The 25,353-nt window shown below is 41.8% G+C and overlaps 2 protein-coding genes across 4 annotated transcripts in view; both read left to right on the forward strand.

The window, feature by feature from the left end:
* Positions 1 to 3,516, forward strand: part of LOC117145310 (octopamine receptor beta-2R) — a 43,293-nt gene extending 39,777 nt beyond the window's left edge. Inside the window, exons 4-7 of one of the 2 annotated variants that reach the window (XM_033310903.1) lie at positions 701 to 799; positions 874 to 1,232; positions 1,554 to 1,731; positions 2,401 to 3,516. In XM_033310903.1, coding sequence (XP_033166794.1) covers positions 701 to 799; positions 874 to 1,232; positions 1,554 to 1,731; positions 2,401 to 2,722 — 958 coding nt within the window. In that variant the 3' untranslated portion in view covers positions 2,723 to 3,516. The remainder of the gene's footprint in view (positions 1 to 700; positions 800 to 873; positions 1,233 to 1,553; positions 1,732 to 2,400) is intronic. The other variant, XM_033310904.1, reaches the window with a different exon arrangement.
* A 3,931-nt stretch (positions 3,517 to 7,447) lies between these two features.
* Positions 7,448 to 25,353, forward strand: part of LOC117145306 (octopamine receptor beta-3R) — a 36,567-nt gene continuing 18,661 nt past the window's right edge. For both annotated transcript variants that reach the window (XM_033310899.1, XM_033310900.1), the window contains exon 1: positions 7,448 to 8,410. The gene's annotated coding sequence lies outside the window, so the exon portion shown is untranslated. The remainder of the gene's footprint in view (positions 8,411 to 25,353) is intronic.

Here is a 25,353-nt window from a genome sequence, read left to right on the forward strand (position 1 = left end):
ACTTTTCGCCTCGGGCCTTATGGCCTATTTTCTGGGCTCACAGTGCACCTAAGCTTTTAATTTGGCCCTCCAGAATGGCAGTTCAGGGGCAATGTCACCTGGCAACCAAAACTAAGATGAAATCGATAAACACATAAATCAGGCGGCCTGATAACGAAAATAGGCGAAAAAAGGGAGTGTGTCTAGTCAGCTTGAGTTTTTTATAGGCCTACATTCAGAAATTGGCAGTAAAATGCCGTTTAAATTTAGAGCAACTTTATTGCATAAATCTTTTAAAGATTTTTTTATGGCCTGTATTTCTGCATTTTAAATGGTAGTAAATATTAGAACTATATGGTATTATCATTTTAATATGCGATTGGGCTTATGGCTTCCTACTTTTTAACCACAATCAAATCATTTTAATCGGAGTCTGTAAATAACTGTGCTGTCACAAAGGGAATTAGTCGTGAAAAACTAAATTTTTTACAAAGCTATAAACCAGGAAATCAGTTTTAAAGCGATGACTTCATGAAAGCATTTCGCGTGGCACTTTTAGGTGAGGCAAAAAACCAGAAATGAGTCAACAAAAATACATACTGCGAATTCATGGATTCGTTAATCAGATACAATGACGTTAGAAAGTAAAGGGCAAAGTTTATTGCCTCGTTATTGGGTAATCATCGCGATACTGATGCCTCCATTCATTTGACCCTTTCAGGTGGAACTTCAGCCCCTTCGTGTGCGATTTGTGGAACAGCCTCGATGTCTACTTCTCAACAGCGAGTATTTTGCATTTATGCTGCATATCTGTGGATAGGTAAGCTGCATGCCACAGCCAGAACTATAGCCATATGAAGGGCCCAATAACCTGGCGTTTTGTCCACTTCACAGATACTATGCGATTGTTAAGCCCCTCAAGTATCCGATTAGCATGACGAAACGCGTGGTCGGCATTATGCTGCTAAACACATGGATATCGCCGGCACTGCTCTCCTTCTTGCCCATCTTCATCGGCTGGTACACCACGCCGCAGCACAAGCAGTTCGTCATCCAGAATCCGACGCAGTGCTCGTTCGTGGTGAACAAGTACTACGCCGTCATATCGAGCTCCATATCGTTTTGGATACCCTGCACCATCATGATATTCACCTACCTGGCCATCTTCCGGGAAGCCAATCGGCAGGAGAAGCAGCTGATGATGCGACACGGCAACGCCATGCTGATGCACCGACCATCCATGCAGCCCTCAGGTGAGTTTGGGATTAAGGTTGGGCTGTAAACAACCAGAATATATCAATAAATCAAAAGACAAATTAAACAAGTATAAATATAAAATATAGAATAAATAAGTTAAATGAAAACAAAGTCGGAAATAATACTCAAAAAATATAAAATTATCAGGACATTGAGTCTTAAACTTTTTGACGAGTTAACAACTAGTTTTGGGCCTGAAAGATCTCTAGTTTGTTTCACAAGCATCCTGCACAGTGATGCAGTGCGAGTGCATTGAGTTCTGTGGCCCTTCTCCTGCCAGGACATTTATCAAATCTTCATCTTATCTCCTACGGCAGGCGAGGCGCTGAGCGGATCCGGGTCGTCGAAAACATTGACGCTGCACGAGGTCGAGCAGGAGCACACCCCCACTAAGGACAAGCACTTAATCAAAATGAAGCGGGAGCACAAGGCCGCACGCACGCTGGGCATCATCATGGGCACCTTCATCCTCTGCTGGCTGCCATTCTTCCTGTGGTGAGTAGCAACCTGCCGTCGAAGGTTGAACGTTTGGTTGAGTGTTGGAGGCCAATCCCGCTGACACGAGATTCCAGGCATAATTTATCTAATGTCAAGCATGCATAATTAAATATTACTCATACGGCCCGTGCGCCATTGTTTCGGCGGTTGTTGTTTTTCGCACCACCCAGAGTATAATCTCATTTATGCAAAGCCCTGGCCCACTCATGCATCTGGAATTTATGGGTATATATATCTCATCTAACTCCCAACCCAGTTCGGGACCAGTTCGGGACCAGTACCAGTACCACAATACACCAGGGTGGCAAAACACTCGAATATTTTTTATTGCCGCAAGTAGAGTGTCAGAAAACACCCAGTGTTTAGCGGGTGCACTTAGAGTGCCAGTGGCTTGCTGCAATTCTCTGCTATACAGGCAAAAAGTGATGCCAAGAGATTATAAATGGTGTTATAATCAAAGTATTCCAATATAGAAAGTTTACGAGGCTTAACTTTTATGAAACAAAAATATTCATTTGATCTTTTATATTTGCTTTTATAAATCAAAGTTCTAAAAACCAATAAAAATATCGAAAATTGCATTTACCTTGGAATTCAGTTGCAAGAAACCTTAATTAGGTTACAGATAATGAGTTTAAGCTAATAATTGTTTTGTTTTTATTTCAGGTACACTCTCTCCATGACCTGCGAGGTGTGCCAAGTGCCGGACATAGTCGTCTCGATCCTCTTCTGGATCGGGTACTTCAATTCAACACTCAACCCGCTGATCTACGCGTACTTCAACCGCGACTTCCGGGAGGCGTTCCGCAACACGCTGCTCTGCCTGTTCTGCAACTGGTGGAAGGATCGCCACCTGCCGCTGGACATCGACATCCGGCGCTCCAGCCTGCGCTACGACCAGCGGGCGAAGAGCGTCTACTCGGAGAGCTACCTCAACTCGACGACGCCCTCGCATCGCCGCCAGTCGCAGATGGTGGACAACTTATAATACAGGGATGAGGCGCTGCTGACCCCCATCGCCCAGCAGCAGCAGCGGCTGGCGGCGGGCGGATCCCGCCTGGGCGGACAATTGGCAGCTGCCGCCAAGGATGGCAGGGAATCGAAGGATGCAAAGGATGCGGGCAAGGGCAAATCCAATGTCGATTGCTTGGCGGGCGACGATGTGCAGGAGATCCAGATTGAAATACCCATGGAGTACATCAACAAATGGAACAAGAACAACAATGCTGCCGCCTCGACGGCCTCGAGTCATGTGTAAATGGTGCAAATGGTGCGACTGGTGTAAGGATGCGAATCGAATCGATCGATGGCAGCCGGATGGGTGGAATCAATTTAATGCAATTAAAATGTTCCATTAATTTGTAAAATTAATATGCCGGCAAATGCGTCGGCTGATTTACTCGTAATGTTGACATTAATCAATCTGTGGAGCGTGCCATTTCATTTGTTCTTCACTTTATTTTTTCATTTTTGCTTTCGTTTTTAAAAACATTTAATCTCAATTCGAGTTCGCCGGGTTCCTTGGCGCACAGATCGAGACTTTGTATAGGATAACTTATTTATTTATGATTTCATGTCGTTAATATCTTGTTGTAAATACTGAGTATTTTTGTACGACTAAATTAAGCACAGGTTGTAAACTCATTTCGATAAATGTATATGAATATGTAATATGTATGTACGTACGCCAATCGAAAATCTGTAAGCCGTAAAGCATTTTGCTCACGAAAAGAAATAACCACAAATAAATTATTTAAAATGGCAATCACTGCAACTCACTGAGCTATGCGTGTACATAGGGATTCGCAAAAACGACGAGCTAAAGCTACAACTAAAACTGTGCCAATTAAGAGACCGCAAATTATAGACAACTACGTGAGAGAAGTCCTGCGAGTAAACAACCACACCCCCAACGCAATTAGAATCGGAGAAAAATTGAGATATTTATAGAGCTACAAACAAAAGTCACGGCAGCTAAAGCAAAGCTAAAACCCAATTGTTATTTCAACGACAATCGCATGAATTGAAAATGCTCAAAATACCTAAAGTAAACCCCCAAATCGTATAATCAACTAAAACATAGCGAGAATATATAGTCAAAACCATATATGTAGGACCCAGGCGATTGGTCAAGACCAATGCCAAAGTCCGCCTAAATTAACCAACATATAGTGCATCGATATCAGACTAACCAAATTACGTGTGTGTGAGTGTGTGTGCGTGAAACCGATTTTCAAAACCGTTTCCGTTTCCGTTTCAAAGTGCCAGCGTCGGGTTCAAAGGTCACGAGTGAAAGTGCTTCGGATAATGGGTAATTGCGTTGCAGTTCCTGGAATTAAGTTGACTGTGTAGCCTGTGAGGGCAAGGCTTGAATACTGCTCCTGAAGTCAGCAACTTGATTCCAGCAATTGCGGCCCGATATTCCGCAACAATGAGCAAAACCGGAAAAGCCACGGGAAAGAATCGGAACTTCCTCGAATTTCGGCTAGCAAATAAAATGGTAATGCAAATCAGCCGCATAAAAAAGCAGAACACGCAAACAAAGCATTTTGTGTTCTTTGTATAAATAACCAACCATAAAATGTTAGCAACAGTTTGCAAAACTTACCGATTTATGATTTTCTCTTAATCCGCAAACCAAGCAAAGTCAAGAACATTTGTCAAGTAAAAACAGTTGTTGTTTAAACAAAAGAATAGGAACTGTTTTTTTTTTTTTTTTATGATTTTTCCAGCTAGTCTGAAACTAAATAGTAAATAATTCTGTTGCCATGAATGGAAAACAAGGATAAAGAGCCAAAGCTCAGTATGTATCATACAAAGTGTGTATAAATAGATGTCTAGATAAATGTTATATTTATAGTAAGTACTCATTAGATGACTTTCCTTGAAAAGATGAAAGAAAACAGAGCGAAAGCAGAGAAGACCGCAAACAAACCAAATCTCCAAAGGACTTGTTATATTTTTATAAGCCACAGCGCTCGAAAACTAATATTGTATGTGTAATTTGTATTCGTATTTGTATATTGACATGTCTGTGTATATGTGTGTGCGAGTTATTTATTATGATTACTATTATTATTATTATTGTTACTGACAACTGAACTTTTCGTTGCATTGTTTTGCATTTTGCTGTGCAATTTTCCATGCAAAACAAAATAGGATCCTAACTTTAAGCCAAGCTGACAAGCAAATCTAGCCTCGAGTGGGCGAGACACGAAATGGCAAACTAAGCTACTAACTAAGTGAATATGAAATTTAGATGTATTATAAAAGCAAAATAACAAACTTCAAGTTGGAAAACAAGCAGAAAAAGCCAAAAATAAATTCAAAAACTACAAATAATAGCCAAGCGACCTTGTTTTTCTCATTCTTGTTCTCATTCCGCAACGAACTGCTGATTACCCAGGACTAAGTTTCGAACAAACTGGAAAGTAAATAAAGTCTGGGATGGACCCAAATTACCCACTCCGCATCGAGGTACATTAACAGCATATTATCGGGACAAAAGTAAAGCTGATTACTGCCGGCGACAGTTGTAAACTTCTAAATAACTGTCAAGACGCGACTTCGCCTGACAAATTACAAATTTGCTCCAAAAGCCCCGTGGCAACGCGTCGAATGAGTGATTTTTATTTGGCAAATGCGTGTGTAATTTAACCGGCGTCATGGCAATGCTATAACCAACCTATACAGCCTCTTCCACGCAATACCACCCCCCACCCTGGAATACTTTCGAAAAGTAATTTATCATGGAGTCCTGCTCCCAAAGAGGGCAGATCAGTTAGCACGCTTTAAATGCCGGAACAAACGGTCGGCGACACCTGCTGTAGTTGAAGTTCGTCCCATTTCATAGGGCTCTGTATATTAAATTTATTTAGCAAAAGGTGACACACACCACATCGAAAAGTTGACCTGCAGAAGTTAAAAGGACACACCTTACTGGCGTAAACTTTTTCAGCATTTAAAAACGCATAAAGAAAAACGAGATAGTTTCTACGGCAGTCTGTATTTATTTTTCTGATTCGCATATTGTATATGTTTATTTATATATATGGTAATTTATTGCACGCGTAAAAAACTGATCGATAGGCTATTTAATTTATCCAATTATTATAATTGCTTTTAATTTGTTTCCAAGGATATAAATTAAAAGCACAGTAGTAGTAAAAAAGTAAGCTTTTCCCTTTAACCAAAAACCAATGCTTAAATACTACTGGCTATTTACTTAGTCAGTCAATTATTTTTACTACGTTTTTCACGCCTATCAGTGGAAAATGTAAAAGACAAATATTTTTGTTTCGAAATTAATAAATACTATACTGTCACAGCGGTTGAATTAATTCCGCTTCGCAGGCGAGTCAAATGTAATCAGTTTGCTCGACATTTTTTCTCTCGCTTGTTATTTAGGATTAATCAATATTAAAGTATTGAGGCTGCTAGTATATATTTTAAAGGACGTTGTATTTTGAATTATTTTTTAAATTAGACGCCGCGAGTAGCGCTGAGGATGGCATAATAAATGCGAGTCAAATCAAACTCCATTCATCAAAGTCAGCCATGGATCCTAGATGGCACCCACCCAGACTCACCATTCGGGGCCACTAAGTGAGTGATGCACGATGGCATCGGGGCAATCATCGCTCATAAGGCCCGCCAATTTGGCCGTGACAAGTGATAGACATGCGCTTCTTAGCGCCAAGAAGCCAGCAGCAGAGGGCAACCAATGATGGGTGCCTTATTGCTTATCAGAATTTCACATTTCAATATTTAAAGGAGACAATGGGGCCGAAGGACCTGCGCACCTTATCAGACAGTCCGTCACTCGGGGCGTCACTTAAAAAAAAAAAAGCGAACACAAACACACAACTGTCACCGACAGAAGTGGCGTTAAATCAAATTGCGTTGTCGTAGTTCCACCTCATATCTACATCTGCATATTTATCTCTTTTTTATGAAATTTTAATAACTCCGACATGTGCGGAGACAAGCTCGAAGCCGGCATATTGCTATCGTCAGCTGTTGTTGCTGCTGCTCCTGCGATGATTTTAGTCCTTGCTGTTTGCATGTGTCGGTGTGGGTGTGCATGTTGTCCTGGCCCACCCATTTGTTGTTCCCTTTGTTGTTATCGTGTGATTTGCACGACACGAACACGCGCCGAAATAACAAATCTTTTTTAGATTTACTCACGCATTTTTGGCGGGGTGCCATCAAAATATTTTTATTACAAATGCAAATATTGACGCCCTGCATTGAAGGGGGGTGGTTGCTACTATATAGTAGTGCTGACTTGAGCGCCTTGGGGGTTTTCCTTCTTTCATTTTGTTGTGCGGCAAATTCGGCACTTGGATGGGGGTGGTTGAGTGCCTCAAAAAGAGGGGGTGTGGGTTGGCATGACTGGGGGTTAGATCAGCTGTTCTGGGGGTGGCTTTCAACAGGGTTGCTCAAAAGGTATTGCAGCAAGGAAGCTAAGTTACACGGAAATGTGACTTGCACTCGATGCCCCAATAAGTATGCCACAAAATATTTCGTTCAGTCCAAAATCCACACTATTTAAGCACGATTCACTTCATTTTTTTCGAATTTTACTACCACTACTTTCCCGTGCAACTCTGTTTTAGTTTGAAACATCCTTTTCGCGCCAAATTCCACTGCGCAGAAGCTCTCTTCCTCGAATTCGCCGCATCCTGAGTTGGTTTGCCGCCAAAGGACTTGGCCACATTTCTTGGCCGAGACTCAGTCAGTGGCCAGTTACCAGAGCAGGCGCTCATCGCCACGGATAGCTGACCCGCAAAAAAGGGCCAAGAAAGGCCTGCGAGCCAGCAATAATTACAAAAACCACAACGAAAGCCAGTTGAAACCTGTGGCCACTTGTCACAAAACGTAGACCCAAAGTGCCAGTGACAGTTGTTCTCATACATACTTGGCATCCTTCTTATGTGGTGAAAAGAAAGAAGTTAAATTCATATATATATATATACGCATATTGAAAAACCGGCTGGACAGTGAAATTCGCGTGTGCGTGTTTCGATTCTGCGGCACTACAAAAACCGATACGAAACTCCTTTTATGACCGCCGTAAGTCGTAAGCCCTGAGTTTGTGGGTCGTCTTGTACGTGTTTACGTTACACTTTATATATATATACAAAAAATATATAGAAAAAAATTCAGGAAAAACGTGCGGCAAATTGCGGGAAACTTATTCTTGGCATGGGTATAGAAATCAAAAAGAAATTCCATTTTAACAAATCGATTTTGGGTGTTCTTTTTTATATTCGAGTGCGGATAGCAATATAAATAGAGTCGCGTTTCGGGGAGCTAATGACAAATTAAATTGTTGGCACACACACACCCAGAAGAATAAAAAAAAAAGGAAGGAATATCGCAACATCGAAGGCATTAAAAAATTACGAACCGCGCGTGTTAAAAAGTTCGAGCTGTTATCAACCAAAAAAAAAAGCAACAATAACAACAAGTAGAACAGCATTAACAACAAACTGCGATAAAAGCAACAGACAAACGGGAAAAGTTTCATTATTTCGGTGAGGAGGCAGCCAAGTCGAGGCGGCAGCAGGCAAATCAGGAAGGACAATGAAGGGGCGCTCATCCTGCCAATCCTCCGGCCATTCCACCGCTCATCATCAGCAAGAACGGCGGACATAGGGCGCGTGTTGAGCAAGTAAGCAAACAATATAGAACTTCTCCTCCATTCCGCTGCACGTGAAAAATACAAAGAAGCAAGGAAAAGCAGGAAAAGCACACACAAACACACATACTAAAGCTGGAGGGGCACACGGCACACGGCAAACGGAAAACAGAGAGCACATTGGGCGCCATTTTTAGTGGTTACGTAAACTGAAAGTGCTGTCTAGTTAAGCGGCAGGCTCTGTCGGGGTCACCATCGCCACCCGTCACCCATTCGCCATTCCCCTTGAACAGCCATCTCCACATCCCATTGCCATCCGGCTGGCTTTTTTAATAAAGTTGAAATCCTTAGTTGCCCGACACTTTAAATATGTACATATTCCGCCGTCGGCCTTTCCAAACTCAACTCCTCTTCCAGCCTGCCGCCACCAGCTGCCCAGAATGTCCTGGTTTGTCCTGGTGTCTGGGCGGCCTCCTAATGATACAAATCGCACAATGAACAGTGGTTAAAAATTCACTAGACAATTTACTATTCCAAGCAATTTATTTGATTAGCTCAAAGTCTGAAGTCTAGGATCTAACGATTAAGATAATCCTAAGAGTCCTTGCTTCAACCGAGCTTATAAGGTAATCACATTTAAGGACAAGGTCTGCGTATTAGGTTCAACAGCACAGGACAATTTTGTTGGCTATCTTGATGTGACTTAATTAGAATAAAACTCAAAATAAAACTTGATGTTTGTAAATTGATGTTACTATTGAAATGAAGGCTGCTGTTTCCTGTTTCAAGCTGAATAGACATAAGTTCAACTTCGTTTCGCACCATTTACTTTCACATTTTATACGAAACACATTTATTGCTATAATTTAGTGAGATATTGTGCACGTTCACAGCTCCTTTTTACCCGACTTGATGCGCTTTCATATGATTTTTTGTAGCAACTAGCGACAAATATCCGTGCCCGCTTCACTGCTCGACAATAATTTTTCATTGCATTTCTGAAACACAATTTCCTCTCGTTAGTTTTTCATTCCCGTATCACAGTGCACATGGTGCATAGTGCGCCATTTGCCGCCGGTCGAGTTCATCCACTGAGTTGGCTTCTGCTGCTGATGCTCCTGTTCCTGCTCCTCTTGCTCCGCCTGCTCCTCTTGCTGCTGCGGCTGGGTCAGGTCAGGATGCCATTTGGCATTTGCCACTTGATTCGCTCAGCCGACGGCACTGCGCCCAACCCATTCCCATTCGAATTGGAACCCCCCAAGTGTCTCACCTTTGGCCACCAGCCTTTTGGCCTTTTTCGCATTCGTGAATGAACTGGCTGGCTAGCGCCAAGCCTCTGGGTTTTGCCAAGGCGACTGGCACGCCACCTGAGTCTGTCTATCGATTTTCTGCACTTGCGATTTTGCACCTACGAGTGCACTTGCATTTAATTGAAAATCGGACCGGGCCACCTTTAAAATAAAATTTAGCAAAAGCCCCCCAAAGTTCTCTGTCGATTGCTTAGGTAACACAGTTCGTTCTGTAAATTGCACAAAGTTTTTTACTCAGCTTTCTAAACTTTGTGCAGATGGCGAAAACATTTTATGAAATAACGCTGAGTTGGTTGTAGTGGATTCGTAGAAATTACAAGCAATTTGTAGGTTTTGGAAATTCCAACGAAACTGATATGTGTAGGATTTTGTAGGAAATAAGGATGCCTTTTTTTGGTCCAAATATTTTATAGAAAACTAAGGGAGCTGAGCACACCGAATGTTTTTAGTTATTATACAAATAATATTTGCTGTAAGGACTTAAAGAGCTTCCAGGATTATTTTTCTCTTAGTGTCGCAGGGACACTCAAATGACATACGGCCCACACGTACAAGCGCCGACAGATAGACAGTTGGATAGAGGAGGTGGACTACTGACAGACGGCGATTGTCATGCACAAATTGAAACTTTTCAAGTTACGCTCGAAAAAGTTTGAATTCAACTAATACAGTCGAGTTTCAGATTGTTTGGTCATACATGCGTATGCTCGTGTATGCATGTTTTATTTGCTGGAAACTTTCGAATGGTTTCGAGTTCACTGCGACTCTGATTCAGAGATTCAGATTCGGATTCTGAATCGGATTCTGTTGCTATTTCGGTTTTTGTGTGCACAGAATGTATGCCCATGCCGAATGTAAGACAATATGGCCCTTAAAGCCGGCAAATATTTGCGCATAAATGTTTTAAATGTAAATGCCGTCATTTAATCGGGCCATATCTCATCAGCGGGTAGTCCCTTGGCCCGGCGAAGGCATCTCGAATGTCTCCCGATAAATGGCTGGATAAATGATGAATAGAATGAATGCCTTGAGCCATTTTAGCATGCCATTGTTGTTGCGATTGGCGTGTCTGTTTGTCTGGGATTTAGGCATTAGCTAATCAAATTCATAGCTGGCGTAATGATGCGATTTGTAAGAGATTTGAATGCTTTGATTGAAAATTTAATTAAAGAATGTTGTCAATCGATTGGAAACTCAGTGTACGCTGTGTATTGACAACAAGGAATCATTGCACTGACACTTTGTATTTGATTTTCAATTACCAACGTTCTGTTCGAGATTGCTGATAATGGTTTTTATTAACCGCAAATTGTTCGCACTTTGTTGCAACTTTGGCTTAACAAACTCGTTTGGCAGATGACCACAAGTCTTGTATTTCATATCGCACACCAATTGCAGTCGAATCGATGAGAAGTTTAATAAAAACATGTCAATTGCACAGGCCAAAAGCAGATACAAAGTGAAAAATCGAGGAAGAACAAAGTAACCACAAAAAGCAATCAGAGCAGCAAAAGGAACTTAATTCGAAAAAGTGTTCCTTCGATTCCAACTCCCCGCTCTGTGCAATCAGTTAAGCAAATATTTACAACCGAAACCGGAAATACGCTCAAGAAAGCATTTAAATCAGTTTCGCATTTTCCCGACGCGCTCGTCTGGAAATGAAAATGGAAACTCGCCCGTCGTCCGTTTTCCGCATATTTTATTGCCCACTAAATGCCGTAAATGATATTTGCCTTTGACTTAACTCTCGCAGCGGCAACAGCAAAAGTTGCAAATTAATAATATTAGTGCCAGCGATTCGCATTCCCCAACTCCGCATTAAATCCACTGCCTTTTGTGGTCTTCGGTTGTGAGCAAGAACGACAATGGCGGATTGGCGGCTCAACGCTTTTCTCATTAGGACAACTTCCGCCGGAGCTCCGGCTGAAATGGGCTGGTGGTCCCGGGAAGCAGTCAGAGCCAAGATGCCCACGAAGCCCAAAGAGCTGAAGCCCAAGATGCCACAATTCACGGGCCAACGGCCGTTGCCAGTGTTTATGTCATTAAGTGGCGCTCGACAACCCAGGACATCTGGGTGAGTTTGCTCGGAAGAGTGTGTCAAAGTGTCTCGGAGCCCCCACTTGTGTCCCAGGAATTGTTCCACTTTGTGTTGCGCCCTTTGGAGCGGATTATTGTTTATAATATTGTAATGTGGCAAAGCCAAATAAACTGGAGTGCTGGCAATGCAGGTCGTGGGTCAATGGAAGAGTTGGGATTGGTGGCGAAATTGGGAAAATGAACGCGAAGGATGTGCTTTTTCTGCCTCATTTTATGTATTAATCAATATCACAAAACAAATCACTTTATCAAGTGTATTAACGATACAATTAGTTCTCCAAGTTTAATCGAAGTATTAATATACCATCATATCCTATCCTGCTAACCACAACCTTCAAGTATGTGGGGAAAAATATCTTAAAAGGATTCTATGCATACTTAGGATTAGGACCAGCAAATCACTGAAATATAGCCCACAGCTAGTTCAAAGTCACTTACGGAAATCCTGCAGCGAGTCAACTTTTCGGGCGACCCTCTTTTCCAGAGCTTCTTAAGTATCCTTCAATCGACATGTTTACTTTGCACTCGCCCTACTCCCCCTCAGCCACCCCTCTCAGCCTTGAAAGGGCTCTCACTTAACTCTACACTACACTTAAAAAATTAAAAGACTGTCTTTTATATATTAAACAAATTTTAAGATACATAAATAATAGCACTCTTATGATGCGATGATTAAATCAGTTACGTTTTGATTTAAATTTAAAAAATTGTTCCACATTTTAAATTCATATTACGACCTTACCTTTTTCTTGCAATTTTATTTCAGCACACTTACACTCAAGGTGTGTATAAATAAATGATCTGAAAAATTAAGAATTCTTTTCTGTGTAGACGGTTTTTGTCTTGCCACCGTTTGTTGCAACTGTAGAAAGCGTTGAGAATGCCTTTTGTGTGTTAGTTAAAGGTTCAGTGTAGCCGGCTCTCCCGCCCTTTATCCTCCCCAATACATTTTTTTTTGGGTTTAGGTTTCGTTTTTTGTATTGTGTCAGGCATGTGTCGAGGGAGGACTCTCTTTGCCCGGGTCCTTCGTTGGCCCAATGGGCCTTGCCTGTCGGCCTAGGCCTTTGTCTCTCAGGCGTTTTCATTCTTTTTTCTACTTTTTCCACTTTCCCCACAAAACTCTACACGTATATTATTTATGCTATTATTGATTTTATATGTGGGTTCAATAGAGTCGACTCCGTGCCCGGGACTCGCCCACTGGGAGCCACCGGGGGAGCTCCAGTCGCTGCAGATTAACGTGTCGCCATTGCCGGGCACAAAATGAAATCATTCTTCGGCGAAATTTATGGCCAACTTCGCGAGCTCATCAACTTCCCTTTGAGCCGTGCTATTTGTACATTTTGGCCAACAAAAAGAAACGAAAATAATGAAAAAACGCTAGACAGTGAAAGTTACTGGCTTGCTTTTCTTTCAATTTATTTTGTGAACACGCGGCGTATACGCAACTTCGACTTAGTTGCGGCCTGCAAGGGACAAAAAAGTAACCTCAATGCGGTCAACACATTTTCTTAGCCGGGCCAGCGACTTTTTGCCTCATTTTAATTTCGACTTTTTAACAAAGTTAACCAAATGTTCGGAATCGAATTTGGGACAAGGCCCAAATCATAAATGGTCACTCAGGCGAGCTGCTCCTAAGTACACAGCACCTCACTCCACTTCATTTATTTACATTGCTAACGCCTAAATTAAATTTTAAGCTGTTGATTTGCATTTTCAGCCGAGCAGAGTTCATAGAACCTGGCAACTTCGGGAACCCCACTTGGGTTTGTGTTTATTGAACCCTGATTATGTTTAACAGCTAGGCAGCGAGAACAGGCGAAGGAACATCAGCATCAAAATCAGATACAGAATCCGAATCAGGCTCATTAGACTGGAGGGGAATGCTATGGTATGGTATGAAATGCTATGGAATGGTATGGGTTGTTTCACTGGTTGTGCCGCCAGTGAAAATGGCTTCTAATTAAGGAGCCTACACACACATACAGACACAGAAACAGACCCATAAAAAAGGTTAAAGTTAAATAAAGCACGGGGAAAGTTAAAAATGAGCCGGGTTGCTACTTGTTTTTCTCCACTTTTTTCCTGGCAATTTTTTCTTTCAAAATCTTTAAATTTTTTTTTTTCACTTTTTTTACCTGCACAATCAGCAAGAATCAAACCAAACAAATCAAAAAAAAAAAAAAAAAAAATCAAATTTTGTACTACAAAGAAGATGAAAAATACACATACATTTGCCAAGTACGCGAAGTGTACATGGCGGAATGTCAACAGGCGGGATGGAAAAATATAAAGATGCGAGATGGGAGTTGTGAGTTGGGCCACAGCCACCTAATTTACGCAGCCAAGTAATTTGAAATGAAGGCAGCCAGAACGTAAGGATGTCGGGATGTCAGCGACAGGAGGAGATGCCAATGGCACTGCAAAGGACTCGGGTTCGAAGTATTCAGCTGGTGAAACCAATTTGCAAACAAGTCAACAATGGCTGAATGGCTAAAATGGCTGCTAGCTGCGCGTAGGCAATAAGCCCAAGTGCAGCAGTTCCACTTTTCCGCGCTCCACCCGCCCCATACTCCCAGTTTTCTTCAGTTATGCAAAGTACTGGCAAGCGAACCAGAAGCTAGTTAGCTAACTGGGTACACTCTGCAAATAGACGGTCATAATGAAGCCACTATTGATTGCCAGCTGCGTTTGTGTTTGTTCCTATCTCGGCCGGGGAGAAATAAAGGACTCAGCGGAGTCCTTGAAGATGTCGCAACAGCCTTGGTTGTCGCAATGCTAAAATCTCCCTATAAGGTTGAGAATTCCCTGCCCCACATGCGGGCACTTTAATTAAACAGCCTAATTAAGCTCTACCCATTCCAATCACGGCGAGTGCAATTAAATGCATATAAACGCTAAAAGCGTTTTTAATATGTGCATATCAAGACGAATTCAATTTACGCCAGACAGCAAATGAACATTTTCCGGGAATTTATTTACTAATTACTATTGCGGTGGAATTTCTGCTCGGGCACTTCGGGAAATTACATCTGAAAATTGACAAGGACATTATTATTTTCGTGCACATTTACAAACTCGTCAGAAAACAGCAGAAAATTATATAACTTTGCAATTTCAATTCATATGGCAGAAAAAGTGTTAAAAAGGTGTAAAACTGCTCCATTTGAATGTGCGAAAAATCTGCTTTACTTTTTAGCATTAAGATAAAGAACTCCAGAACTTCCAGATTATATATGTACATCCATTTCATAAAGCAGAAAAAAGGGATATAAAGACGTTCAGTTCCTAAAGCATTTTCCTTGTTTTTCACAAATACATGTAATTTCAAAACCAAATAAAATACCTCTAATAAAATGAAACAATCTCCTCCCTCATATAAGCCTGAGTAAATGACGAAAATTGCTTTGCCGAGGCAAGGAATAATATCAGCACATCCTTCAGCTGGCTGTGAAAACATGCAAAGCTCACAAGTGGTAATCCGCCTATATATTCTATATACATATATACGCACATAAGAACGGTGCTCCTTGTTAGTGATTGCTGTTACTGCCGCAATTGTTTGCGCAAATCGTTAAAACGTTAATCAAAAAGCAAAGAGAGCAAGCGACACGCCGTCTGTGCCCAGCGTGTTTACCCCAGCCAGCGGAGCCAAACAATGTGATTCCGCCACGCCCACCTGGCCAAGAATACCTGTGTTCGACTACACCTGCGACTGGCTCTGAGTCTCTGGGCCAATATCGAGTTGTGTGTGCCCCGCTGGTTAAGCGAAAGCATCCAGCAGTGGGCCACAAAACCGCACCAGCATGCGGCCAAGAACACAGATGCAGAGACCCAGTTAACTCAGTAAACCCAGTAACTCACTAAATGCCGAATGGTGCGGAGGGATGCCAACGACATTTGCAGCGGGATTTCATTCAGTTTTAGCGCGCTTTTCCTCTTTGTACCAATGTATTGACAACAGACACAATGTCTCATGGCAACCAATGCCAGTGTGGGCGAATAAGCCTTTTTTCGGCCGACTCACACTTTTACAAGACTAATTTTCCCATTTTATAATAGTAGAGAAGTATCTGTAAGGAAAAAACCTATTTTTTCTATCTTTTAAAACTTCTATCCTAAAGATAAATTCAAGAATTTAACAATAAATGTTGCTTAAATTAAGTTAAGTATTAAGTAGTGTGACCAAAAGCACATATATAAAAGAGGACTAGGCAAAATAGTGGTATTTAACACTGTTTAATTTCAAAATCTTATTATACATACATATATGAATTCAGATAAACGTATCAGTATCTGTAAAAAGCAGAATATTTAGCCAAACCTAAGATCCTTATATTTATATACCTTCTTAGTCGCAAAATGTAAGCTACTTACTTACATTTAAGGTACAATATGTTATGCAAGAAAAAATCCCCTTTTGCGTTATCCTCTTGCCTTATTCCCCATTCAAGCCTGGTCACCACTAACAGTTGGCCAATACAACAACCGCAACATCACTAACAATAGCGAGTGGTCCGCCGGGGGGCCAAAGTAAAGTCGTACATGCAAAGTCACTCAATTGATTTTCAGCAGCTCGTTGTCAATTATCTGCAGTGGCTTGGACTTTTGTCTTCCTGGCCATTCAGCCGGGAAAAGGGACATGTCTGCACCCGAGGATGTGGCACAAAGTGGGGCTGGGGTTCCGTTCCGTTTCATTCCGTTCTGGCCAGGTCCTAATGGCATTGCCTTGCCGCTGCCACTGACAGTGGCCTTCGCACACACGGACACTTACGGACACATACGGACACACTGAGAAATGCACAATGAGGCACTTGGTGCACTTGTCGAGCGTACTTGAACAGTTTCAAGGACACCAATCGCTGCCAACACACATACACAGGGGTACTGTTGGCTCACAAATATAAATCAGCTGTTGGCCATGATTCATTGAGTAAAACGCTGGCTCTCTCTTTTGGCCCTTATGTGTATGTGTGTGTGTGTTCAGTTTGCTGTGTTAATATGCGTGCAATACTCTCTGTTGGTCTGCCCGCCTTTCAATACCATTAGGCCACGTCACAGAGCCACCACCCGTTGGTTCCTCCGCTTTTCCTCCGATTTTCCAGCCATGGAAGCCATGCCACCTTGGCAACGCGCCAGTTGTTGTTGCTGCTGCAACTTACAGGTTTTCCCGCCATTTTTGGCCAGTTTTGTGTGTGCGCATTCCGCACGCGAAATTCCACTCTATTTCAGCGAAAAAATGCACTTCGCACTGAGTTAGCTGTGCATAAATTACCAAGCGCCAAATTAATTTTATTCACTTTAAGCGAGTAATTTGTGTATCAAGCAAACAACTGTTTTATTACATTGCTATTCATGTTTTGAAAACTTAGCGTTACAAACTAAACAATGCTTTAAGCACATCTACTATTTCACGGATATTGAATATTCATATAATATGCTAGTATAAGCAGTATAAACATATTAATATTACTTTTATAATCAATTAAGCAGTTTGAAGAGAAGTTAGTTGCTTAACAGCATGTAGTTAAACCTCTAGATGAGCTTATCCCACTCACACGCACATAAGTCAGCAATCGCAGAATTAATTCCTCTCACCTCAGCCAGGTAATAAGTGTGCGGATTTAATTTTTAGTGAACTGGCCCATTAACATTAAGCCGGAATTACACACGGGAAAATTATGTGCCGCGGGCTGCGAGTGAAACATTCGAGTGGGCATCTTAAAAATAGCTGCTGATGGACGAAGGACGATGGCTGACTGCACATTGAGGCCCATTTGCGATCCAATTAAAGGCCGTTTCGCCGCTCGTCGGCTGACCCACATAAATAATGCAAAAGGCCGTAATCTACGACATAATGCGTTGCCCAATTGCCCCGGGCAGCGGCAAACGGCGAACGGCACTTGGAACTCGCAACTTGGAACTTGCCACTTGGCGGCACTTGTCTACATTTTTTATAAGCCTCTGACGAGGCGTTCGCCTGGCAACAAGGCCGGCACCAACCGGACAAAGTAAAAATCGGCCCGGAAAAAAGGGAAACAGATTAAAAGGCAGCCGGTATCAGTAGCCGGGGTAAAGTCATTGCCGGATGGCCAAAGGCTGTTGGTTTGGGTTAGCGATTAGGTGAAATGAACAGCGACGGGATTAAAGGTTCACTCAAATTACTTTACAGTCGAAACTCACTGGCTGGTATTCGAAATTATATATAATATTAATATATAATAATATTATATAATAATATAAATTACAATATTATATCTTATAGGTCACATAATGTATCGAAAAAAATAAAATAATAACGTCTGGAAAAGTGCTTGCAGTCTTAAGATTCTTTTTAAAGTCAAATGGTATAACATGTGATGCATTATTTATGGCCCAGATGGTGGTTTGAGTTTTAAAAAGTTATCCCACATTTTTGAGCCACTTCCCCCGGACTTGTGCTCTGATTTGGCAGCATTAGCCAGGACAGCCGATGTCCGCCTACGCGGTGAACACGTGACATTCTGTGGCCCAGCCATTTATGGCCTTCATATTTATTGCAATAGTTGCTGGCCAACAACAATGTGTGTGGGTGTGTGTGTGTTAGTGGGTGTTTGAGTCGTGAGTAAAAGTTAAATGAAGCTGGCCAAGGACTATGGCACCCTGAAATCTCGAGTACGGCCTTGTCTGTCACCCTTAACGCTTCAATGATTCTCCATTCTCCCATATTGACTTTTCCATTTCCCTTATCCATTTTTTGAGTGACCCACTCACTGCCAAATTGAAGCTGCAGCTTTTCTAAAAACTAAAAAAAAACCTTTATTTAGTGGTCATTTTTTTCTTGGACTTTTCGGCTAACGATTCTAATTGCATTCTATTTTTCAACATGAGTCAGCCGAAGAATGCCGTGCATCACAGGACGCGGCGTAAAGTTTAAGGTCATAAAAATTAATTAAAAACAATTTACCAGCTGAGCGCACGTACCAAGCGGCGTATGAGTAATTTCCCGGGCAAACACAACCCCTTCTGCTTTTCAGCATTTTTTCCTCTATTGTTTTCATAGGTTTTTGTTTGGTTATTTCTTTTAATTAGCGCGTGCGGTTTTGATGCGTTCCACCCACCACAGAATTTTTGAAGGCCCCCAAAACGCAGCGAAACAATTCCCACGGCGCACGCTTTTTCGCACAGTGCACGGAATTGCTTCACAAGCATTTTATGCTAATGTTTTTTGTCTTCCCCATCGCATTACACAATAATGTTGAAATGAGAATATATGAACATTATATGCAGAGGGGATCGTTAATATCAAAGGAGCGGCAAGTAAATGGGCGTACGCTGTTTAAATTCGTTGGTCAACATTTTTTCGTACCGCATGGCACAAAATGTGAATAACAAAATGGAATAATGTGAAAAACAACCAGAAGTGTTGGGCGAAAAAAAAAAACAAACTACAGCAGCCTTGGCTCAGGCGAATGCAAATTTTTGGCGGCGTTTTCAGGGTCTCTCGGCCGCCATTGTTTGTTGATGTTGGGGCCATAAATTCGGGCCATGTAAAAGGAAAAGTTTCTCCAGCAACAACAAATCAATAAAACTGCCATCAAGTGCCAGCAATCCAGCAATGAAAACTAGCCCCAAAGCTACTTTCCCCAACTCGGCGGCAGCCAGTTGGTTTTAAGTTTCAGATTTTTTTTACATATCCTCTTTTCACATTGCCTATATTTATGCATATATTTATGCTGTTGGAGGTACGATTTGTGTATAATAAACTAAACTAAAGCCAAGTGAAACAAAGTACAAAACTTTTTCTCACAACTAAAATTTATGTTGCTTTTGAAGGGACAGCAAAATAAACACATTTAAACGTTTTAATACAGAGAGGGTAGTTGAAATAAGTATACACAGATAAATTATCTGACAAACACAAAGGTAGTAAATTCAGTTAATGGTCCTATATGTGAACAAACTACTGCAGCTTCCAAATGATGATGTTGAAGATGACTAATAAAGTAATTTCAAAGTTTTCTTTGGAAAGTCATTAAAGTTGTATCACGAAAGTTATAACTATTAAAGATCAAACTTCGATGATAACTTCTAACAAGTTCATAATGCAAATGGCTACGATGCAAGTGGAATTGAATAACTTCAGGCTTTAAACTAACGAATTTGATAGAAATTTTGCAATTTGGTTAAGTTATCACTTAGAAATGGTCCAAAAATTGTGTGTATAATTTAAAAAGGCTAATGAAGTAATTATTCTGCAAGAATGTACAATATATATCTACATAATCACGTTAATCCGGTTAGCTCTCGTTTTTCTTTGCATTTTTTTAAAACTCGGCTCCTTTTTTCCCTTCATTTGCCTCATCAGCAGCGTTTGTGTGCTTCTTTTTGCCTTATAAATAATTTGGGGCAGGATAAAAAAAAGAAGAGCGGAGTGGTGGGGAGTGGAATAAAACATCAGAAACAGTTCATTTAACTTAAATTGCTCGGTAATTGTGCTCAAATGTTTTGTAAATTTGCTCATTAAATGCAACAAATTTGGTCTGTAGCTTATTCCGGACGTTGAGTGCAATTAGCTGAGCGTTTAAAAGTTGACACTTTAAGCGCTTTCTGATGGGTGCTCCCCATCGCTCTCCCCCCTTCAGCTGTCAATATGCAACCGAATTGGCCAAAAGTAGCGGTCACAATGTGCCACGCCCCCACGGCCACGCCCACCGCCTGCAGGATGGGGCGCGTGGAAGTGACCCATCGACTCGCACAAGAGCAATTAAAAGTCCAACCAACGAGAACCGGGAGTCAGGAAAGCTCATTTGCATATGGCCAACGTCATAATCACCACATAATTGGCATGCATCACTATTAATAAGCCGCGTCCTCTGAACAAAATATGAAATTTAGAAGGTGTGGCAAATAAAATGCAACCAAAACCGACTAAAAAGTTAATTACCAACGTTTTCCAAACAGCAAAACCAACCACTGAGCCCGCAATCTGCTCCTGTCATTTTTGCTCCAAAATGCTAGCAATTTATTATAATTATTGGTAGCCGTGCAATCGAATGGCGGTCGCTCTTCGGAACCGGAAACGAGCAATAGGCTGTCAATTATGGATGTCCGTTAACGAAGTCCGCCTGAGTGGCAGGGTCATCTATCAATAAACCCGTGATCGACCCTCAAAACAGAAGTTCAGTGCCAAGAGGCCAAGAATTGTGGGTTCGGACTGTGGTTTCTGCCATTTCACATTTCACATTGTCACGCAATCCGGTCGAGTGCTCGATGCACTCTGCCATGCATTTTTCATTCACTGAATGAATGCCTCCCGTCCACTGCACTTGAATTAGATATTTGCAGGTGATTTATTTTTAAGCCACTTGTCCGGCCAAATTAGCTTTGCAACATTTAACTGACATTGAAGGGGAAGAACAGAAATCATTGCTGAAATTACATACCACGGTTTTAAAGAGAAAAGTTGATTGAATTGTATTAAACAGGTAATAAATATAAAATATCTAGGAATTGATTATCCACCATATACAAAATATATATGAATAATATAAATCATTATTTTATTAGAACTTTTGACATTCATTTCATATTCCTTAATGCAGAACTGAACATTTCTTGTGATTTTAATACATATTAAGATTACACATAAATTAAATCAGACTTCAGATAGGAAAATTAAAGTAAATATGTCTTGCTTTTCAAATATTTTGTTTTGTATTTAAACTGTTACTTCCTTATGAATACTGAAACTATTTATAACTTTAATTCATTAGCCAGAATTTAAGCTAGCACACGAGCCCACAACAGTCGTTTTGCGTGCTGATTCATTTAATTTTTCTCATTACCTGCTCCGCCGGCTTGGGGCAACGGAACTTGGCACGCCAAGTGGATCCCTCGGGGAAAACTATGGAGCTGGAAAACTCGGCCGCGATACATGAATCCACGATACAATTAATGGCCGTCGGGAGGCCGCATTTGATTTGTATTTATATTAAGCAGGCGGAGCACGAAACTGATTGTCGCCGGGTAGCTGGGAGGTGCGGGCTGGCCAAATGGAATCGAACAAATATTTATAGCCCAATGTGTACCAACTTCCAGTGCCCGCCTGTCAGCCTGTCAGTCCGACTGAGTTCCCCATGGCAGGAGCAGCAGCAGCAGCAGCAGGAGCAGGAGGAGGAGCAGCTCCAAAAGTGGCCGTGGCATTGGCAGTGGCAGGAAAAGTCACGCCAGGATGGCTACCGGGTGAACTGGCGTAATTGAAAGCGACTTCCTTGCGAGCTCCTGCTCTCAAGGACGACCCCAATCGCAGTCGCATCCTTGTGGCGCCAGTTTATTGGAATCGGTCTGCGGCCGGGCGATTATCTGATTGCTGGCGCGGCACTATGTACATTTAAGCCATTGCCAGCCAGCTAGCCAGCTAGCCATTTGGCCATTTGGCCATCCTGATGTGGCATGTAATTTGATTATATGCAGGCCTCTGTGTCCAGCACCACAATGTTTGCCTAATTGACGGTAATTAAACGAAAACGAATAGGGCGGACTGACACTGCGAGCCGGAGTGTTGGCAAATTCGCCACATCAGCCAGAATGTCATAGGCAAATTGATGGATGATGACTGGAGGTTCAAGCACGGAGCAACTCAGTCATGCGTGGATTGTTGGGGCTGGTCATGCCGCAGATCCTGCCGAGTCACTAGCATATTAAATAAAAATCAACAGAACAAAGTGTTGCACTCTGACACAGCAAGTGTGTAACTGCCTGCAGCTACAGTCAACACTCCCAAAGTGAAACTTCCAGTAAGCACCACTAAATTGTATGGCAGTTTAACGGCAAAACTTTTTCAAATATCCCGAACTTTGAACTTGCATAACTCAAACGTCTGCATGTGGTGCAAATGAAGTTTTTGCGCCAAATTACTCAGGGATATGAGATTTTGACAGGGACATTAACAGCTAGTTACAAATTGCACACTTAAGTCACTTTGATAATATTTCTATGGTATTCAATGAAGTAGTTCCCAAGAAACTGTTGCATTTCCAAAAAGCTTACACTTAAATTTCATAAATGGCCAACTGAGCAGAGGCATGGATGTCCTTTAAAAAGTATCTGTCAGAATTTTGTGTACTTATTCCAATAGATGTATTTCAAAGGCATTTCCAAGTGACACATTTCAAATCATTTATGTTGAAATTATTGCCGCATTTCCCAGTGAGATTTGACAAACGAGTATTTGAAATTGCTATAAGTCAGCCTGCCTGATATTTTTCAATGAGCATTTTGACGAATGAAACTCCACATGCCACACATCCACTCTGGTATACTGCAGAATAGTGTTATATATATCGCATTGAAGAAGACCAACTGTAAATCATGACAGGAATCGGAGCAGGAGCTGGGGTCTCGGAAATGCCAATGTCAGTGGCACCGTCAGCGGCCACGTCAAAGCCACTGCCAATGCCAAGAGGCCACTGACGCGTATTGCCAAAAACTGAATTTTTCGATTGGTTTTCGGTCGCTATTGTGCCCTCTGGGTGGTAGTGATGGTGGTGGTGACCTCGTGCTCCTCCTCGGACAGCCTCAATTGCAGCAGCAGCAGCAGCTGCAACAGCAGCAGCAAATGCAGGAGCATTGTGTTGGAATTGCTGCTCGGCAGGAGTATGTGTGTGCTAATGTGGCTGCTGCATTTGCAATTTCTAAATTCCCGATGCCATGCAAGGGCAGCAGAAATTGCAGTGGCAACAACACTCAGTCCATGGAAATGGCTAAAATACTCAACCAAAAAAAAAAAAGGAAAAACGAGGAAAAACTTGCAGCTTTAGTTCGCTGCAAAGCTGACGGAGGCGTCGCCCACCTGTCCGTCACCGGATTTATAGCCAAGAGCTCTTCGGCTGCTTCACTCCGGCGTAACTGCATTTGGTGGAAGGGGAAAGGGGGGCATGGCGGATTTTGCCTCCGGATCCATTCCAAACTTTTTGGTATTTGGCCAAGGGTCAGAGCCGAGGACTACGTGTACTTTGGAAGTACAGAAATAGCAAAAGCCGTATGAAAAGTTTATCAGTACCGAAGCGAAATAGTTGGACGGAAGACTTCGGAAATCCCATAAATGTTGGCCAAATATTTTTAAATTTTCCAAGTGCAAAGAACTTGAGGCTGAAGTGAATTGTAAGGATTTCAATGCTAAACAAAGATTATACGAAAAGTTTCATAATTACTTTTTGTTGGCTGCGTGGATACTTAACGATAATGACGATGGTATACTTCTCACAACTCGTTACTTTAGTAACTTAAATAGCAGCTCGAAGAATGTCTGATTGACAGTTTGACTAGCTAACGTTGGCAATTAAATGTGGTCCTAACCAATTGCCTGTCAATTTCCTGGGCCACCTAAAAGTAAGCCAAAGTGAGTAAATGTATCACAGGTCACTCGAGAAAGTCGATAATCTCGAATTATCAATCACTTCGACAGGTAGGTAGCCTCTACTAATTAATATTAGATGCCAGAATCGCGATAAACTCACGGCCATTATGCAGGTGTACTCAAAAACATCAAAGTGCCCACAAACACACAATACCAACGCACATAAATAATCTTGCCCGCTTTTGTGGCCAAAACACACACAAAGCCAATTTGAAGCCCTTTTCGGCTTGGCTGAAATTTGATTAAGAGAGTGCCACACCCACTGAAGGGGGCCGAAAATGGGGCCATCAATTTAAATCAGTCCGTTGCGGTTCCATAAATAAGGGTTGTACTCGAAGCTGTGAGACTTGCGCCATATTAGCACACATTTTTAACAATTCCCCTTGATGGCCCAGGCCAAGTTGGCCAAGTTGAGTGAGCCAAAGCAGACAGATATCGAAACATTCCGCTGCCAGGATAAATGAAGGTTTGAACCGGAATGCCGGCGTTTAATCAGGCAAAGTGATTTCGTCTTACACGCACTCACGCGCATACTTAGGCACAATCAACTTATCATTTTGCCCATATGCATATATCTGTTAGCCAGATAGATAGAAGCCTTGAGGAGGAGGACCAGGAAAGGACTCCTCCACGCCCACGTCGGAAGGAAGCCGGAGCAGAAGCCAGCTGATGTTAATGCTAAGGTAGTTTAACCTTACGCAACGAACCGACTGTAAATCTACGCCTGCTATCATGCAAAGTTCCTGCTGATTCCCAGTCGCATACACTCAAAAAAATAATTATAGCTATTAAAATGTTGCTGAAAAATATGATTATTTGATGGTAGCATTGCAAATTTGATTTTAAATTTATATATAATGCAAATTTTTAGCTGATTCAGATTCATTGCAATAAAATGCCAATAAATAAACTCTGTTTTTTTAGAGTGCAGCACGCTTTTTACCAAGCCTACATGTGCGTGTCTGGCTCGCGACTTCTTCCTCGATTGCTCCTTTTTTTTTGGTTCATTTTCCCCCAGAGGTGGAGATAAATTTATTACCATTTTGCAGTTATAATGTTTCAATATCTCGTTCGGGGCGAGGCGGTCGGAAGCCTGGCCTGTGTGGCCATTATCGCAATTTAAGCACGATTCATGCACATATATATCCTCTGTTTAGTTGCTCCTTAGA

The sequence above is a fragment of the Drosophila mauritiana genome, chromosome 3R (assembly GCF_004382145.1).
Source record: "Drosophila mauritiana strain mau12 chromosome 3R, ASM438214v1, whole genome shotgun sequence".
Lineage (NCBI taxonomy): Eukaryota > Metazoa > Arthropoda > Insecta > Diptera > Drosophilidae > Drosophila > Drosophila mauritiana.